Source organism: Aotus nancymaae, unplaced genomic scaffold (genome assembly GCF_030222135.1).
Source record: "Aotus nancymaae isolate 86718 unplaced genomic scaffold, 86718_ANA_hifiasm-v0.15.2.pri h1tg000059l, whole genome shotgun sequence".
NCBI classification, from domain to species: domain Eukaryota; kingdom Metazoa; phylum Chordata; class Mammalia; order Primates; family Aotidae; genus Aotus; species Aotus nancymaae.
The window spans coordinates 7,278,700-7,295,905 of NW_026988473.1; the positions used below are offsets into that span (position 1 = coordinate 7,278,700).

General features: G+C 35.2%; 1 protein-coding gene across 1 annotated transcript; it reads left to right on the forward strand.

Annotated features, from left to right (window-relative positions):
* The first annotated feature begins 11,671 nt into the window (after window positions 1-11,671).
* LOC110567240 (olfactory receptor 5M8) lies at window positions 11,672-12,610 on the forward strand. The gene has a single exon (XM_021666140.2). The coding sequence runs from the start codon at window positions 11,672-11,674 to the stop codon at window positions 12,608-12,610; it is 939 nt and encodes a 312-aa protein (XP_021521815.2).
* The last annotated feature ends 4,596 nt before the right edge of the window (window positions 12,611-17,206 follow it).

The window sequence follows — 17,206 nt, forward strand, 5'->3', positions numbered from 1 at the left end:
CTACTACATGTTCCTATTTAAATACTTTTATTTTGAAAGTCAGATTTCCTACAAATTCTGTTAAAACATACACATAAATTAAAAAGCTGTTATTAACAGATTTTTCACATTTAATTAACAATTTGTTGAATTCCACTTAGACACATACCTAGATATATTCTTGTTTAACACACACTTATTTTTAGTTTTGTAAAACTGGTTCCTTGATTATATCAAATTTTCTGATCTCAGGGCCCATGCTTCTATCTGGACAGCCTAGCTTGGCACTGAAGAAAGGTTCAACAATGACTGCAGCATGAAAAAGTACACATCATAGAAATCAATTTTTAAAAGTAAGTGAATGTTCATTTTCCAAGTAAACAAAGTGCCTCAATTTTAGAATATATAAGAAAAGTGTCTTTGAATGGACCAACAGCTGACTCTGAGGGAATATGTTATTGGTCATAAGCCAACTTACTTTTCAGAAATGTGAGTGACCATAATGTCGTTGATGTTTATGACTGACTCTAGCAATAGAAAACCAATAGTTATGCCCATATGCACACAAGTTTAGGATAAAAGAGGAATTACAGCAAGTACTTTCATGAATTGACTGGCAAGCTGGGATCACATCAATCAGCCTGTTAAGACTATCTAAGTCCATATCGTATTGTGTTAGACAAAAAGTAAATACGTGCTTATGAAAATTTTTGGTATTAGTACATTATTTTAGTAGACCCTGGATTTTACCTAAAAATTAAAGAATAATTTTTTTATTAACGACATTATAATCCCATTATTAAAGTCTATCATAAGGGATTTCAAGAAGAGTCTCAAATTTCATGTCTCTTTTCTTTCAAAGTTAATTCTGCTGAATTTCTTATTTGTTGAACAAATTAGGTAATACAATGAAGAAATAATCAGAAAAAAATAGACAATATTTACTGTACTTTTGAAAAGAACAAAAATTCTGATATATTTTTTTCCTCACCCATACAAAAGATCCGTTATTTCTTTTGGGAAAACTTATACATGTGTATAAAAGACTAAACGTTATAGGAACAGTTATGTTATGAGCCTAATGTCTTTGCTCATATAACAGATATTTTTAAGAGCAATGAATAAGTGAAAAATATTTAGACCCTCACAGTCACACATATATACAAAAATAAGAAAAACAAATACTCTTTTAGTTCAGGTAATATTTTAACATAAGTTGTTTTTACTTAATCTGCCCATCAACACTATGAATTCAGTATTATAATATCAATTTCAAAGAAAAGAAAACAGATTTACAAATTGTTAACCTAAAATCACATAGATAGATCAGAAGGGGAGTTCAAATATGCCTGGCGTTAAAGTTTGTTTGTGTTCTTACTATAATGTACTTTTGTCACCATACTTTATTGAAAGGAAAATCATATTTTTTATTTTCCAAAAGTGTTGCTGATCATGAATTTGACAGCTGCATGCACACTGACGGATATAATGCACTATAAAAAACATTCTTTTTATAATGCATAGATAAATTTAACTTGTTCCATAAGATAAACTTTTGTAGTCAGATCCTGACTCCATCATTTAAGCTAAATGAGTAATTATGAGCATGAACTCTGGAATCTGATTTACTGATCAAGTTATACAACCTCTCTCTGCTCAGTGTTCTCCTCTATAAGGTGAAGACATAGTGCTTTTTCATAGGGATGCTATCTTCATAGAAGATATTGATTAACACATAAAACACACTTAGGACAGTACTTGATACATAGTATTTACTCAATAAAAGGTAGCTGTTTTAATTATTAACTGGAAAGTTACTTTGCCTATCTTAGACTTAGGTTCCTTCCATAACTTTCTATCTTTTCTTTTAGTACATTTGTCACTCTTTGGATATAATTAATGTCTGTGTTCTCTATAATATTGTAAATGACATGAGGTCAGAAACAATGATGTTTTGAGAGCAGTTATTTTCTATTTCTCAGCCTGGTGTGTGGTGTGTGATTCCTAACCAAATGATATATAGATAGATGATAGCTAGGTAGATGATAGCTAGCTAGAAAAAAAGAAAAGTAAAAAAAAGTAATGGTGATTATAACACTAGTTTTGTAAAGTAATAGGATTTTTCTGCAAAACAGAACACACTGATGGTATCTTAAATGTGTATATTTTATTCATGTATAGTCAGTCTGCTTTTGTTTCCTTCAACAGAATTCGTCTGGAAATGTGCAGAATAAATCAAACCAGAGAGAAGAAATTTATCTTCCTGAGGTTGACAAGTTGCCTGGCGTTGCACCTTGTCTTCTTTGTCTTAGCTCTATTAATTTGTATTTTTCTTTTTCTGGAAAACTTGGGCCTAACTCTGCACATCACATCCTTACACTGTCTCCTTGCCAGTCTGTCAATCCTACAAATTCCAGTTAACTTATTTGGCAAGTTCAATTCCATAGCCAGTTTATATGAATGGCATAACATGGTCACATTCCTGTTAACCCAACATTTTGTCCCTGTAGCCATCTATGAAAATCACATCCACATGGTCATCTGTCTTCTGTGTAGTCACAGTATTGGGTCCAAAGTGCTCCACATTTATATGGTTGCCCTTCTCTATGTTTTCACTTCATGTAGACTTATTTAACAATGTGGTTGTTTTCCCAGAGCTGACCACATGGAATAGCATCATGTTCAGCCACTCTACTCTGACCACATAAAACCCAATTTTACTATGTGCTGTGTTGGACCTCTATAATGTGATGGAAGTATATGGGAGTTATAACTTTATATTTTCCAAACAAATTTGGAATCTTTATACTGTCAGCCAGAAAAACTTCTCTGTTTTTAAATTTCACCTTATAAATTTGTCTAGGTAATGGTACCTCCTTGAAGGAATCAGCAACAAAATTAAAATAGTAGCTGCCCTATATGTTTGTGACTCTTTTTGAACCACCAAATAAATAGAAATAGAAAGAGTGTAATGTTTGAAAGTAGTAATGTGATGGTTAATTTTATGCATCAACTTGACTGGGCTAAGGGTTGCATAAATACTTGGTAAAATGTCATTTCTGGGTGTGTCTGGAAGAGATTACCATTTGAATTGGAAGACTGAGTAAAGGAGAGTGTTCTCACCAATGTGGACTGGCATCATCCAATCATCTGTTGAGGGCCTGAATAGAAGAGAAAGGCAAAAGAGAAGTGAATTTGTTTTCTCTGGGTGAGTTAGGACATCAGTCTTCTCCTGCTCTTGGACAATGTTGGTGCTCCTGAGTCTCAGACCTGTAGACTCTGACCAGGACTTATTGTTCTCCTAGCTATTAGATCTTCAAACTCAGACTGAATTAAACCACCAGCTTTCCTCATTTTCCAGCCTGCAGGCAGCAAATCATAGGACTTCTTTGCCTTTATATTTGCATGAGCCAACTTCCATTTTGTGTGTGTGTGTGTGTGTGTGTGTGTGTGTGTGTGTGTGTGTGTGTAATACATGTAATACATGTAATACATGTTTTCTCTGGAGAATCCTGATGAATACAGATTTTGGTATTCAGAGTGGTTCTAGAGCAACATAATTTTAAGGATATATTTTCTGATCTGTTTTTGAGGTTTCTGGAATTGGCCCTTTAATTTCATTAGATTTCAAGACGCTAATGACTATTTACAGTAGTCAAAAAAGCATTGATAGTCCATGGCATAAATTTTTTTATGTATATGCCATTCATCTGCATTGAATTATACTCATCAAACACTTTTAAGATGCAAGGAACTATGTGACTCTCTATATGATACTTTTATACTTTATTGGAAAGCTGAGGAATATAATGACATTGGTTACTCTTAATGTCACTGGAAGAAGTGCTGAAAGGTAAGGATGAGCTCAGGGATTTTAATTCCCAGTCTAACCCTAAGAGCTTCTATATGTGTCCCGAAGGAGATCCTTGTTTCCTGTAGCTTCAAATATAGAATTGCAGAAAGGGATCCTATATGTTGAGTTGGGGATTTGTGGGAAGATCCTGATGAAGCTTGAGAGAGCCAGCCCCTGAGTTCTGATGAGTGCTCTCTGACAATGAAAGAGGTGTCCCTACTCCTAGTGGAATTGGCCTCCCCAATCCCAGTGGTATCAACTTTTTCACCTATGTCTTGAGTAATTAACTCCATATTGCCAGAATAAATGGTAAAGATGTCCCCTGAGGCAGTTTCCATACAAGACAATACTGATTCTTTTGGGGGCCCACCTTTTCCACCCCTCTTTGCTTCTAAACTTATAACTAAACTCAAGTCCCAGCAGGCCCTGAAAGAAGAAGTGCAATGCAAGATCATGAGGAGGTGGACCACACTTCTCAAAAAGTAGATGAGTTTTCTAATTTATACAAATTTGGAAACGTGTAGGAATGGATATTAAGCATATGGTAAAAGAGTGGGATGGAGATAAAGTTGAATCAGGTCTAATTTATTAATATGAACTCACTAAACATAAATTCTCCATTTAATGTTGCAACTTGGGGAGTTAAAAAAGCTCTAAGTTTGGTTGTTTGGCTGAAACATGCATCAAAAGATGGTCCACTGTGAGTGAACTGGAAGTGTCTAACTTCCCTTGGTTTAATGTAGAGGAAGGAATTTAAAGGTTTAGAGAAATTAAAATTTAAGAGTGGATTTGCCATTTAAGACCTACTCATCTTTACTGGAGGAGTTCAGAAGACAAACTTTTCACCAATACATTGATAAATAAACTTCTGAGGGGACCCCTGGCATCCTTGAAGAGGTCTGTGATGCTTTGCTCTGTAAGTCAGACCTTATAGTGGAAACTGCAACCACACAATTGGAAAATCAAAATGTAGTAACAGTAACTAGACCATGGGGTGGCAGAGGCCAAATGGTGACTTTCAATGGCCCAAGGCAAGGTGGGCATAGTTACCATAATGAACAGCAGGTTAAATCATCAAATAGAATAGTCTAACCTGCACATAGCTATGACATTGGCTAGTTTAATCATGGTGTTCCCAGTGGTATAAGTAAATAGAAAGCCTACTAAATTCTTACTTGATCTGTATATGCAAAAATGTTTTAGGTCAAGGGGACAGAAGTCTAATCTGAATTATAGTAATTGATAGTTATGGTCCCTTAATTAATTTGTAGATTAGAGCCAGTATACAGAGCCAGAACTCCTTGAATGAAAGTGAGACGAAGTATTCGCAAGGAAGATTTCCATATATCGCTAGGTCCCACAGAGACCTACGGTCTTTGATGTGGGTAACTGCACTGGAGAAAAATAAATAATCAGACTTTTGAGTACACTTGACACTGACTCCAAACTGACCGTTTCAGGAGACTCACAGCATCATTATGCCCCTTCAGTGAGTAGGGGCTTATGATGATTAGACAATCCCTGAATTCCATCTCAAAGTGGCCCCAGTGGGTCCCTGAACTCATCCTGTGGTTATTTCTCTGGTTCCAAAATGCATAAATAGAATAGGCATATTTGGAAGAATTCCCACATTGGTTCTCATATTTGTGGAGCTTGGCTAAAAGAAATAGTTGAAATAATTTATTTAAAGTGTTCTGTGAGCACAAAGAAAGAAAAAATAATAATTCTGGCAAAAAGCTTTTTGGGTAATTCTCCCAGAGAAGGTAGCCACTGAGATAGATGGGTTTTAAAAGTCAAGTAGGAATTTAAAAGGGTAGAGGATGGATTGCAAAGGCATTTCCTAAATAGTGAACCAACTGATCAAGAAGAATAGCTTGGTTGTGCTTGTGACACAAATAATAGGTAAGAAAGTAATAAAAGATGAAGTTGAATAATAAGCTAGATCAGATAAGTCAAGAATAAAATGCTTTGTTAACATACTCAGACTTAATTGGATCTACATGATGCCATGGTTTGTATGTATCCTCCAAAAATAATGCATTGGAAAGTCAATCACCAATGTAACAGTGTTAGGAAGTGGGGCCTAATGGAATGTGTTTAGGTCACAAAGGTTACAGCGTAGTGGGATTAATAAAAAGGCCTAATAAAGAATGACTTTTAAAAAAGCCAATTATGAAAGGTCTTGAGGTTGCAAGTCTTTAACTTGCTGTCACCTTCTCTTGTCCTCTGCCTTCCTCCATGCTGATGCAGCATGAAGGCCTTTGATAGATGCCACCATAATGCATTTTGATATCTCAGTTACCAGAACTATAAAAAAGATACATTTCTGCTTACTGTAAATTACCTAGTCTGTGCTATTCTGTTGTAGTAGCATAAAACAGACTAAGAGAAATTTGGTAATCAGAAGTGAGCTGTACTATATCAGCTGAACATGTGAAAATGGCCTTGGAACTGAGTCATTAGTAGAGGCCAAAAGATTTTGCAGGAACAGAGTAGAAAAAGCCTAGACTGCCATTAATGGAGCTTTAAGGGTGATTATGGTGAGGGCGAAGAAATGTAGGAAAATTCTGGAACTTCTTAAAGATTACATAAGTGGCTATCATCAGAATGCTGGTAGAAATATGGCTAGCAAAGGCCATTCTTATGAGATCTCAGGTGAAACTGAGAAACAATGTATGGGAAACTGGAGTGAAGGCCATCTTTGTTATACAGTGGCAAATAAATTGGCAGAATTGTGTCCATGTCATAGGGGTCTGTGGAATACAGAACTTAACACATGCACACATATGTTCATTGCAGCACTGTTTACAATAGCAAAGACTTAGAACCAACCCAATTGCCCAATGATATGATAGAGTGGATAAAGAAAATGTGGCACATATATACCATGGAATACTATGCAGCCATAAAAAAGGATGAGTTCATGTCCTTTGCAGGGACATTGATGAAGCTGGAAACCGTCATTCTCAGCAACCTGACACAAGGACAGAAAACCAAACACTGCATGTTCTCACTCATAGGTGAGTGTTCAACAACGAAAACACATGGACACAGGGAGGGGAGCATCACACACCAAGGCCTGTTGTGGGGTGGGGGAACTAGGGGACAGATAGCAGGGGGTGGTGTGATTGGGGAGGGATAACATCAGGAGAAATACTTAATGTAGATGACAAAGGGGGGATGGATGCAGCAAACCACCATGGCATGTGTATACCTACGTAACGATCCTGCACTATCTGTACATGTACCCCAGAACTTAATGTGTAATAATAAAAAAAAAAGAATAGTGAGCTAGGCTATCTGGAAGAATAAATATCTGAGAAGCAAAAAATTAAAGGTGCTGCACAACTTATTTTGGGTGCTTACGGTAAAATGAGAGAAGAAAGGAAAAAAGATGGAATTTTTAATGAAAAGGAAGCAGCATGAAAAAAATTAGAAAACTTTTAGCCTGACCATGTAAAGAATTAAAAAAACAAAACATATTTGAGACAGAATACTAAGGGAGTGGTCATTTGCTAAAGAAATTAATATAAATAGAAGGAACACAGGTTGGATTTATCAAGACAATGGGAGGATGGCCCTGAAAACATTTCAAAGACCTTGTGGGCAAGCTGGAATTTTGAGGGCAAAGTATCCAGAGGGGTATATAGATATATGCTTAGTTTAGAACTGGAAGTGAGCTGGGATGTACGAGATGCAGTACAAACATACATTTTAAAGATGTGGAAACTGAAAGAGTGTAACTGGCCTAAAGCTAATGGACTAGCTTGTGAAGACAGGATTTCTCAGCGGAACTAAACTGCATTTGCTTGGTTTTCTTTCTAGTTAAATGTTGTAATGAATTTATCAGATATCTCTTCCGTGTACCTGGAAAGCATAGGCATTTTGATTCATTGTAATCAATGTTTAATCATGAAATGAGATAATGTAACAACAAGTGAAGCATGTTAGTGCATGTTAGTGGCTAGAGATAGGAGATTCATGGTCAAATCTGCTTTCTTTTCTCAATAGCTCACTCAACAGCTTTTTGAATTTGAGAAAATTGAATTTTCTCTCTAAGACTCAGTTCCTTCAATATATAATGGGTCTAATAATATTTATTTCAGATTTTTAATATTTACAATAAAATTATACATTAAAAATTTTGTGTATTGAATTTATGAAAACTTTTTATTTTACTAATCGAATATATTAAATACACTTAATCACCTCAAATTTTAACATCTGTATATGGTACAGTATGGCCTAGGAAAATAAAGATTTATAAAAATTATCCTAATTATTTACATTCTTTAGATTTCTTCAATCATGTTCATTTACTCTTGGACATTTCTGAGAACAAAACAACACAAAGAAAAAGAAGGGGAACCAAAATACTGCATGACTTTTTTTTTTCATGAATGTATGCTTACTGTAATGATACTGTGTGGTAGAACATGTTTTGCTATATTAGTGGCCAAGTGAAACACGTGAGTAAGGTGCTCTCTTTAGGGCGCACTTCTTTCTGCTGAGTGACGGAGGTACTGAGGTAGAACAGTGCCCAATGATACAGGATAAGCAATAAGTAAAGTAATTACCAAGAGACGTGAAAAAGATGACACAGAAGAGATGTTAAGCCAGTTTTAACTCCCATGTTAAAAGTCACTGAGCCGTCTTCAGGGAACATTTAATTGGCAGAACTGATTGCTTCTTTGTGATTTCTTTTTAATGCAACAGGGAAAAGGGGTCAACTTTATAAACACAAGCAAACATTTCCTTATTTATTATACTTGAAGGCCCATTGGTTTTACTACTTCTTTATAGGTAGAGCTGTCTATTGTGTGTGTGTGTTAGGAACTAGACAAAGTGTTTTGCTATTTATACTTAGAAACCAAATGCTTATTTGCTAGAAAAGATGCATGATTAGAAATAGTCAAATGACTTCATAGGAGTATTGATGGTTATATAGGTATCAATGCACACAATCTGACAATATGCATTTGTTCTAACTACTGAACAAAGGAGACTAGGGAACTAAAATTTCTGTGTAAAGATATATATATATATATATATGATATATATGTAATGTATGTAAAGATATATATAATGTAGGTAAAGATCTGATAACATGTGAGGCACATAAAGCCACATAAATGGCTTTTAATCCTCAAAAAAATACATTATAACTTTTAATCCTCAAAAAATCCCTTCAACAACATTTCAAGGTGAGAAAACTAAAGCTCATAAAAGTTATGTAAGTTGTCTATAATAGTAGAACTAATATACAGCATAGTTGTAATTTTTTAAAGTCAAATCAGGCAAATTCCAAAACTTTTGAGTTGATTTTGGGAGACGAATACCAGTACTAAGGCTGTTGGAAACATTTTGGCACAAAATAATTTTAACGTTTTGGAAAGTACAAATGTACATGGCAGACTGTTTCTAAGGAAGGAGGGATGTAAGGATAGGGCATGAATGTATAGAAGAGTGCAAAATGATGTTCTAGTGTTCTCTAGAAAAAGATGAGGAAAAGATGGGAAAGTAGCAAACTATTCAATCCTCATGAAAATATATGCATGCACACTGAAACAATTAAAAGCTATTTATGTGTGTGTATTATGTATCTCTATGTGTATACATACAATATGCATAGTGAGGGAGACTTTATGTACGTAGTCAGGGGAAAAGAGAAACATGGAGACAGAGAAAGAGGCTGAATCACTATCCTTCTAAAGATATTGATTCCTGTTACATGAAGAGCCTTTTAGTTTTTCAAAGCACCTCAGTGTGTTTGCTAGGGAAAGTTGGAGCTAGAGCAGAGCTTGTGATTAGGAGACTCAAAAAGGTGAACAACTTAGAATAAAAATATAGAGAAAAAGAAAAATACAGTTTTTGAGGTCATTTTAGAAGAGAAGGAAGGAGGGGTGAGAAGGAAGGAGGGGAGGAGAGTAGAATTAAGAGAAACCAGAGAGGTATCATGAGTTGGATTAAGTGCTGTAAAATAACCAGTGACAAATCCTGTATGATTAGGCTACAGGTAGGAAATTTAAGAAATATAATACTTTTGATGTTTTCATTTTGATTTTTATTCTCTCTCGCAATGAATATCTTTTACCTGCCTTCCACAGAGTTGCAACATTATCTGTGTCTGTGTGTTTGCATACTTGTAAACGTAGGGATTTCTAAGTGGCATGGAATAGACAGGAATATTAAGATGATTTAGAAAGGTCTCAAGATGATGAAATCAGGATTATCTAAGCATTATCCTTATATTTTGTAAGTCATACCATAGTCCTTGAATATAATCTCTCACAGATTAAATTCTATCTAATAACAATCACTTTATATGTTTTCATCTTATATAGCAGTCGAGTTTACAGTAATCTTATGAAGCACTGACCTTAAGAGTGCATATATTAGTTAGAAAATTGATTAAATTCCTATGGGAGCAAAACAAAATAACAGTCAAACAAATTAGAAATGTATTTCTCATTTATATAAAATTCTGAGCTGGTATGTCAGATCAGCTCTGCCAAGGTTTTAGGAGCTCCAACTAATTCGCTCTTCTTTCTCTGCTGTCTGTAAAGAGTTATTCTCATCTATGTGATCCAGCATGGCTCAGTGCTACATCCACATTACAGCCAATGGGAGGCAGTAAAGAAGGGAAAGCAGCCTTTTTTATGAAGAGATGGATAAAAGTAGCATACTTTTCTTTTATCACATTCTCTTGGCCAGAAGATACTCTTTCGCCATAGCAAATCTAGTTTGAAAATTAAAAAAAAAAAAAGGAAATTATGGTCATTTTTTATTTTGTTTTCTTTGGCTTTGCTTTTTAAAATTTATTTTTACTTATTTACTTTTTAAAAGCTGTTCCATAAATACCAGCTCTGGCTCTGAGGAGCAAATACTTACCTGGTTATGGGAGAGGTACTAGCTTCTAGTGCAGGCTCAGGCTCTGTCAAGTCTGTCTGCTGTCTGGATGTCTGGATGATCACTTTGCTCTCTAATCACTTTGCTATTCATGCTCAGTATGCACAAATTTAGAAAGACATGTTGGACAAAGTCATTTCCATGCTCTAATTCAGGTCTGTTGCTCCAAAAAATTACCTTCTCTGAAGTTTATGAAATTAACTAGAAGAATGTTAGTAGACATTTTGAAAGCTTTCCTGTAATATTTTCAATTGGTATCCTCTTCAAATATTTATCTTTTCTTTTATTTCCCCCCAAAAGTAACAGCTAGTCTAAATTAGCATATTCTGTTTATATCACAAAAAGAATGAGCTAAAATGTATTTTAATTTTTTCTAACTACCCTTATAACAAGAACCTAAGGGATTTTATCTGATACAGCATGGAAGAATAAACTATAATCAGAAAAAAATGTCTGGTAGCAAGTTATCAACTTATAGCCAAGTTGTCTAAATAATTAATTCAGATAAGCAGTGAGTATTCATTTGCTTATTAGCACTGGTAGCAAAATCTGAAACTTCAAAATGTGAGGTAAAAAAGCAAAATGTAAAAAAAAATAGATAAAGTAGAAATGAAGATGAGTAAGAAATTAAGTGACTTGAACCAAAAAGATTAACAGAAAAAAAGAAATAAAAGGGCAATTATAAAAGCAAAAGACCTGAAACTGAGTGGCAGTTGAGACACAGCAGCCAGTTGACTGTTTATTAATGTTTAAATGTTTAATTAGACCCTGTTTCAATTAAATCGCTATTTCTAGTGTCTCCTGAGACAGCACAAAGTCAGAAAAAATTGCAGAGGAGTAACGCAAAACAATATTCTAAGAAAATATAAACATGTTTGCCCTTTAAAAATATCTGTACTAATCCAACATTCTCATTTCCCACTGAAGGAAATGATGAGAAGAAACTTCACGTTGGTGACTGAGTTCATTCTCCTGGGACTGACCAATCGCCGGGAATTACAGATACTCTTCTTCACGCTGTTTCTGGCCGTTTACACGGTCACAGTGGCAGGGAACCTTGGCATGATTGTCCTCATCCAGGCCAACGCTCGGCTCCACACGCCCATGTACTTTTTCCTGAGTCACTTATCCTTCGTGGACCTGTGCTTCTCCTCCAATGTGACTCCAAAGATGCTGGAGATTTTCCTTTCAGAGAAGAAAAGCATTTCCTATTCTGCCTGTCTGGTACAGTGTTACCTTTTTATTGCCTTGGTCCATGTTGAGATCTACATCCTGGCCGTGATGGCCTTTGATCGGTACATGGCCATCTGCAACCCTCTGCTTTACGGCAGCAAAATGTCCAAGAGCGTGTGCTCTTTCCTCATCACGGTGCCTTATGTGTATGGAGCGCTCACTGGCCTGATGGAGACCATGTGGACCTACAACCTAACCTTCTGTGGCCCCAGTGTAATTAATCACTTCTACTGTGCTGACCCACCACTGATTAAGCTGGCTTGTTCTGACACCTACAACAAGGAGTTGTCAATGTTTGTTGTGGCTGGATGGAACCTTTCTTTTTCTCTCTTTATTATATTTATTTCCTACTTTTACATTTTTCCTGCTGTCTTAAAGATTCGCTCTACAGAGGGCAGGCAAAAAGCTTTTTCTACCTGTGGCTCCCATCTGACAGCTGTCACTATATTTTATGCAACTCTTTTCTTCATGTATCTCAGACCACCCTCAAAACAATCTGTGGAACAGGGAAAAATAGTAGCTGTATTTTATACCACAGTAATTCCTATGCTGAACCCTATGATTTATAGCCTTAGAAATAAAAATATGAAAGAAGCATTAATCAAAGCACTGTCAAGGAATAAATATTTTTCTTAAAAATCAGTATTCTTTTGGCTCCAAAGCTCTTTATTCTTAAATTGAGAAATACAGTTCATCAATGGAAAACATTGCAGTTTTAAAAGCTTTGTTTTCTAAAATTCATATACATACAATTTTGTTCACAAAAGTTTTATGTTTGTAGTTGTCGTTCATCTTATTTAAATTCTTTGTCTTCTGTATACAGTATAGCTATATACTTCTATGCTATTAGGTTTAGGTAAGAGCATGTAGCTCTTTCTGGAAGATGAGCTTAAAATTCACATATATCACTTCTCAGTTGAACATTTAATTGTTTGTAAGACCATTTTTGAGTGGATCTGTTGTTGTTTTTATTTTTCTATGGGGGCCAGCAAGATTTAGTATAGTGGCTGCTCAGTTAGGAGACATGAAACAGTCCTCATCTGACTCACAATGGCAGCACAGAATGGCTGATAAATACCCTTCTTTTTATAAGGTACAGTGATATGTGGAGTTTGCTTGATTCCATAGCACAAAGTGGTCTATTCTGATTGATGGCATATTAATTATACAAATTCACACAGGCTTAATTACATAACATAGAAAGAGAACATCACAAACCTTGAAGAAATCACCTTTGAGATTTTGTTTTGTGTTTCTTCCAATGCTTTTATATATACACATGTGTTTAGTAAAATTATTTATTATAATTACCATTTGAACTTACTTATGATTGAGGTATACAGTTTTAAATGTCAAATGATATTACAAGCCATATATAAATTCCTGTCTCACTCTCTAACTTACCACTAACTCCCTGTAGATAACATTGTCTTGTTATTTTCTTTGGGAATTAACCCATTTTGAAGGATATACTTGTATTTCTCTTTGCTGATTTTTCAAATATGCACATAATCTATTGACATCTGTTTATTAAAGATAAGGTGCTATCATTCTTTCACCAATCATTCATCCCTACCTATAATGAACACTTCTTTCTCTCATTGTCATCGTAGGGTCATATTTGAATGTTTGGCTTAATCAGTATTGACTGGTAAAATTGCTATGAATGTATCATGAATACTACCTGAAGAATACTATGAGTAATACTTTGAGCATTACTAACACTAATATTAATTACTAATAACATGAGTACTACTATGGTTGTAATTCTCTTCTTGCACAGTTATTGGATTTTCATAACATTAACAATGGCCTCCAGTTTCCAGTTTTGCTCTTCTGTTTGTACAGTGGGTACTCTTCCCCAAGCTTTGACTAAACTATAAAGCACCTTTATGTGGTCAAACACAATAGGTGACCTATAATTTCCACATATTTTTCTCAGACGTCCTCTGTCTTCCCATTGGATTCTGCTCCATTTGCAGAGCTGTTATTTGGAGATAATGACTCCAATCATTGGTTTAAGGCATTTCCGTTATTTAACTTGATGACATGAAAATATGCAACAAACTGAAGATTCAACAACAAACGAGACAGAAAAAAGCCTTAAAGATAATTTTGTGGAACAATCAATGAACTGTTCTACCACGATGAGTGGCGCAAGGTCAGTGATAACTAGGTCCATGCATGTTTGTCAGATTTTTTTCTTCAACGTCAGATTTTTATTGATGCTATTTCAATCATAAAAGCCACGAGCTATGCGGGGCTCCCAAGCAGGCAATTCTCCTTAATGCTTCCTGTTCACTCAGTAGTCAGAGCCATGGGCAAAGAGGCTCAAGTCATTTGACAATTTTGTCAGTATTGCAGTTCATGAATTACGATATATTTAATCAGTCTATAAATGTTACAGATTACACATTCTACAACAAGGAAAGTAACATTTAACATTAAGAAAAAAGGGATTTTGTTTTTAAATTTTTACCACCTTAAGATAGTGTTCAATAAAGAGATGATGCCTATGTGTTTTTGAATGAGTGAGAATTTTGCAATCCTTTCCTCTTTCTGCCTTTATCTGTATTTATGGCCAATTACGGATTTCCTCTATGATACTCCCTTCTCCCATCCTAATGTAGAGTCAAGGCAGAACAATAGACCATTTGGTTTGAAAAAATTATGTTCAAGCTCTTTATCAAAAATGGCCCACTGAAACCCCATTAACATGAATCATTACTGAGCAAGGATTGGAGAATGTAATTTTTTTTATTGCAGTTTAGGTTTTGGAGTATATGTGAGGAACATGCAGGATTGTTGCATAGGTACATACAAAGCAATGTGATTTGCTGCCTTCCTCCTCTTCACCTATATCTGGCATTTCTCCCCATGTTATCTCTCCCCAACTCCCCACCCCATGGTGTCCCTTCCCTAGTTCCCCCCGACAGATCTCAGTGTGTGATGCTCCCCTCACTGTGTCCATGTGTTCTTACTGTTCAACACCTGCCTATGAGTGAGAACATGCGGTGTTTGATTTTCCGTTCTTGTGTCAGTTTGCTGAGAATGATGGCTTCCAGGTTCATCCATGTCCCTACAAAGGATGTGAACTCATCGTTTTTGATGGCTGCATAATATTCCATGGTGTATATGTGCCACATCTTCCCTGTCCAGTCTATCATCGATGGTCATTTGGGTTGGTTCCAAGTCTTTGCTATTGTAAACAGTGCTGTAGTGAACATTCGTGTGCATGTGTCCTTATAATAGAACTATTTATAATCCTTTGGATATATACCCTGTAATGGGATTGCTGGGTGAAATGGAATTTCTATTTATAGGTCCTTGAGGGATCGCCAAACTGTCTTCCACAATGGTTGAACTAATTTACACTCCACAATGGTTGAACTAATTTATAACAGTGTATACTGTTGGTGGAGAATGTAATTTTATTGGCACCAGACAGAAAAGGTCACATACTCCATTCCCTTTTTCATAGCAGAGAGACAGATAGCAGTAAATGCGGAACTACAGTAAAATGTGTTAAGGGAAATACTTGTAAGAAATAAATCTTTGTACCAATGCATTTTTCTTGATATGCAATCATAATTATCCATAGTATTTGGGAAACAACTGACAATTTTTATAACCTTTACAAATATTATTTAGTTTTGATTTTTATAGTAAAGTTACAATGGAAAAATCAGCTAATGTGTAATAAATTTTTTAAAAATGAACAGAAATAAACTAGGCTGTCTGGGACAGAGGAAGGGGAAGGGCTGAGTTATGATTTAAAGTGCAGGAAACAAAAGGGACCTCATCGTTGCTCAGACAGGAAAGAGGTTTGGCGGGAATCAGACAACAGACATATATTGAGACAAGGAAATATCCAATCCTTGAACAAGTACATTCTTGTACATCACTTTTTAATAGCCAGCTGTCCCAAGATTTATGCCACCTGATACACTGATAATAAAACATTCTCTTCAAGTTCAGTCAGAATACTGTTGTGGAAAAATATTTGGCCTTGAAATTATTCAGAACTGAACCTGAGTCCTGGTTTTATTATTGTTTTGTTAGTTTGGTAAACTTGAGAAATTCCCTCTCAGTATCAGTGTATTCAAAGGCAAAACAGGATTAGTGACACCTATTTCATGTACATTTTCCTCAATTGCATTTTGAGGCAAGTATGCTGAGTTCCAGTGTGGACTCAATTTCATTAAAGTTTTTTTAACATGGGAAACATGATGGAGACAATAAGTTAAATAAGTTATACATTTATTTAGCATACACTTATGATTATTGTCTATGTCAGGCACTCTCGTCATTGGCAGTCATCAGTCTCTTCTACCTGTTTCACTGTTTCTTCAACAGTCTCTCTGTTTCATTGTTTCATCTATCTGTTTCTAAAACATTTCATGTTTTTTACAGAAATTAATTGTTTATACCTCTTATTATTTGTTTACCTATCTTAGGCATCCTACCAAAATGCAAATTCCTTTATAAAAGATATGATTTTAAAATATTTTTATTATACAGATTAAACAGTATTAAAGTTTGTACTTAGTACATATTCCTGTGTGAACTTGATAAAGTTCCCACAATGTGGAAAACACGGTAGTGCTCTTGAGATGGTAAGGACAATTACCTGAATTCAGGCTTCATGAGACGTTAAGTGTCCTCAGACTATTTTAAATTTGGTTTTCAGTATTGTAGAAAGTGCTCCCCCAGTTTCATAATAGGAGATTGCTTTGAACTCTACTGAAGTATAAAATACAGACTTTTTTCTAACATCTTGATTCAAGATAGCATAGAACAACCAATTAGTATTTCTTCCTTTAAGAATGTTCTCCACTGTGATTTCACTTCTAATTGCCTCTTCTTATACATTTGGGGATTCTCCTGAGATATATGCTGATGCCAGTAATGTGGTTATATATCTTCTAGCACTGGCCAGAATTTGACCTTTGGGGTCATGAAAAAGACACCCTTATTTTCACAGGTAAGAAAGGAAATGTTTTTGCATATTATTTTTCAATATTGAATAATGTCTGTATTCACTTTGTTAAATTGCGTACCTTTTAGATAGCAATGTGCTTAAGTAGGTAGTTTTGGGGCAAATTTGCACAGACAATGCATTTTCATGAAAGAAAATCTGTAGGGGGCTTACTTAGCTTCATCTTTCACTTTTATGATATTACCAGTGTTATTGAAACACCCTGATACAATTTCACAGTACGAATATTTCAG

What these genes read in the sequence shown, in the direction of transcription:
- LOC110567240 (XM_021666140.2), top strand. Translation starts at nt 11,672, where the DNA reads ATGATGAGAAGAAACTTCACGTTGGTGACTGAGTTCATTCTCCTGGGA.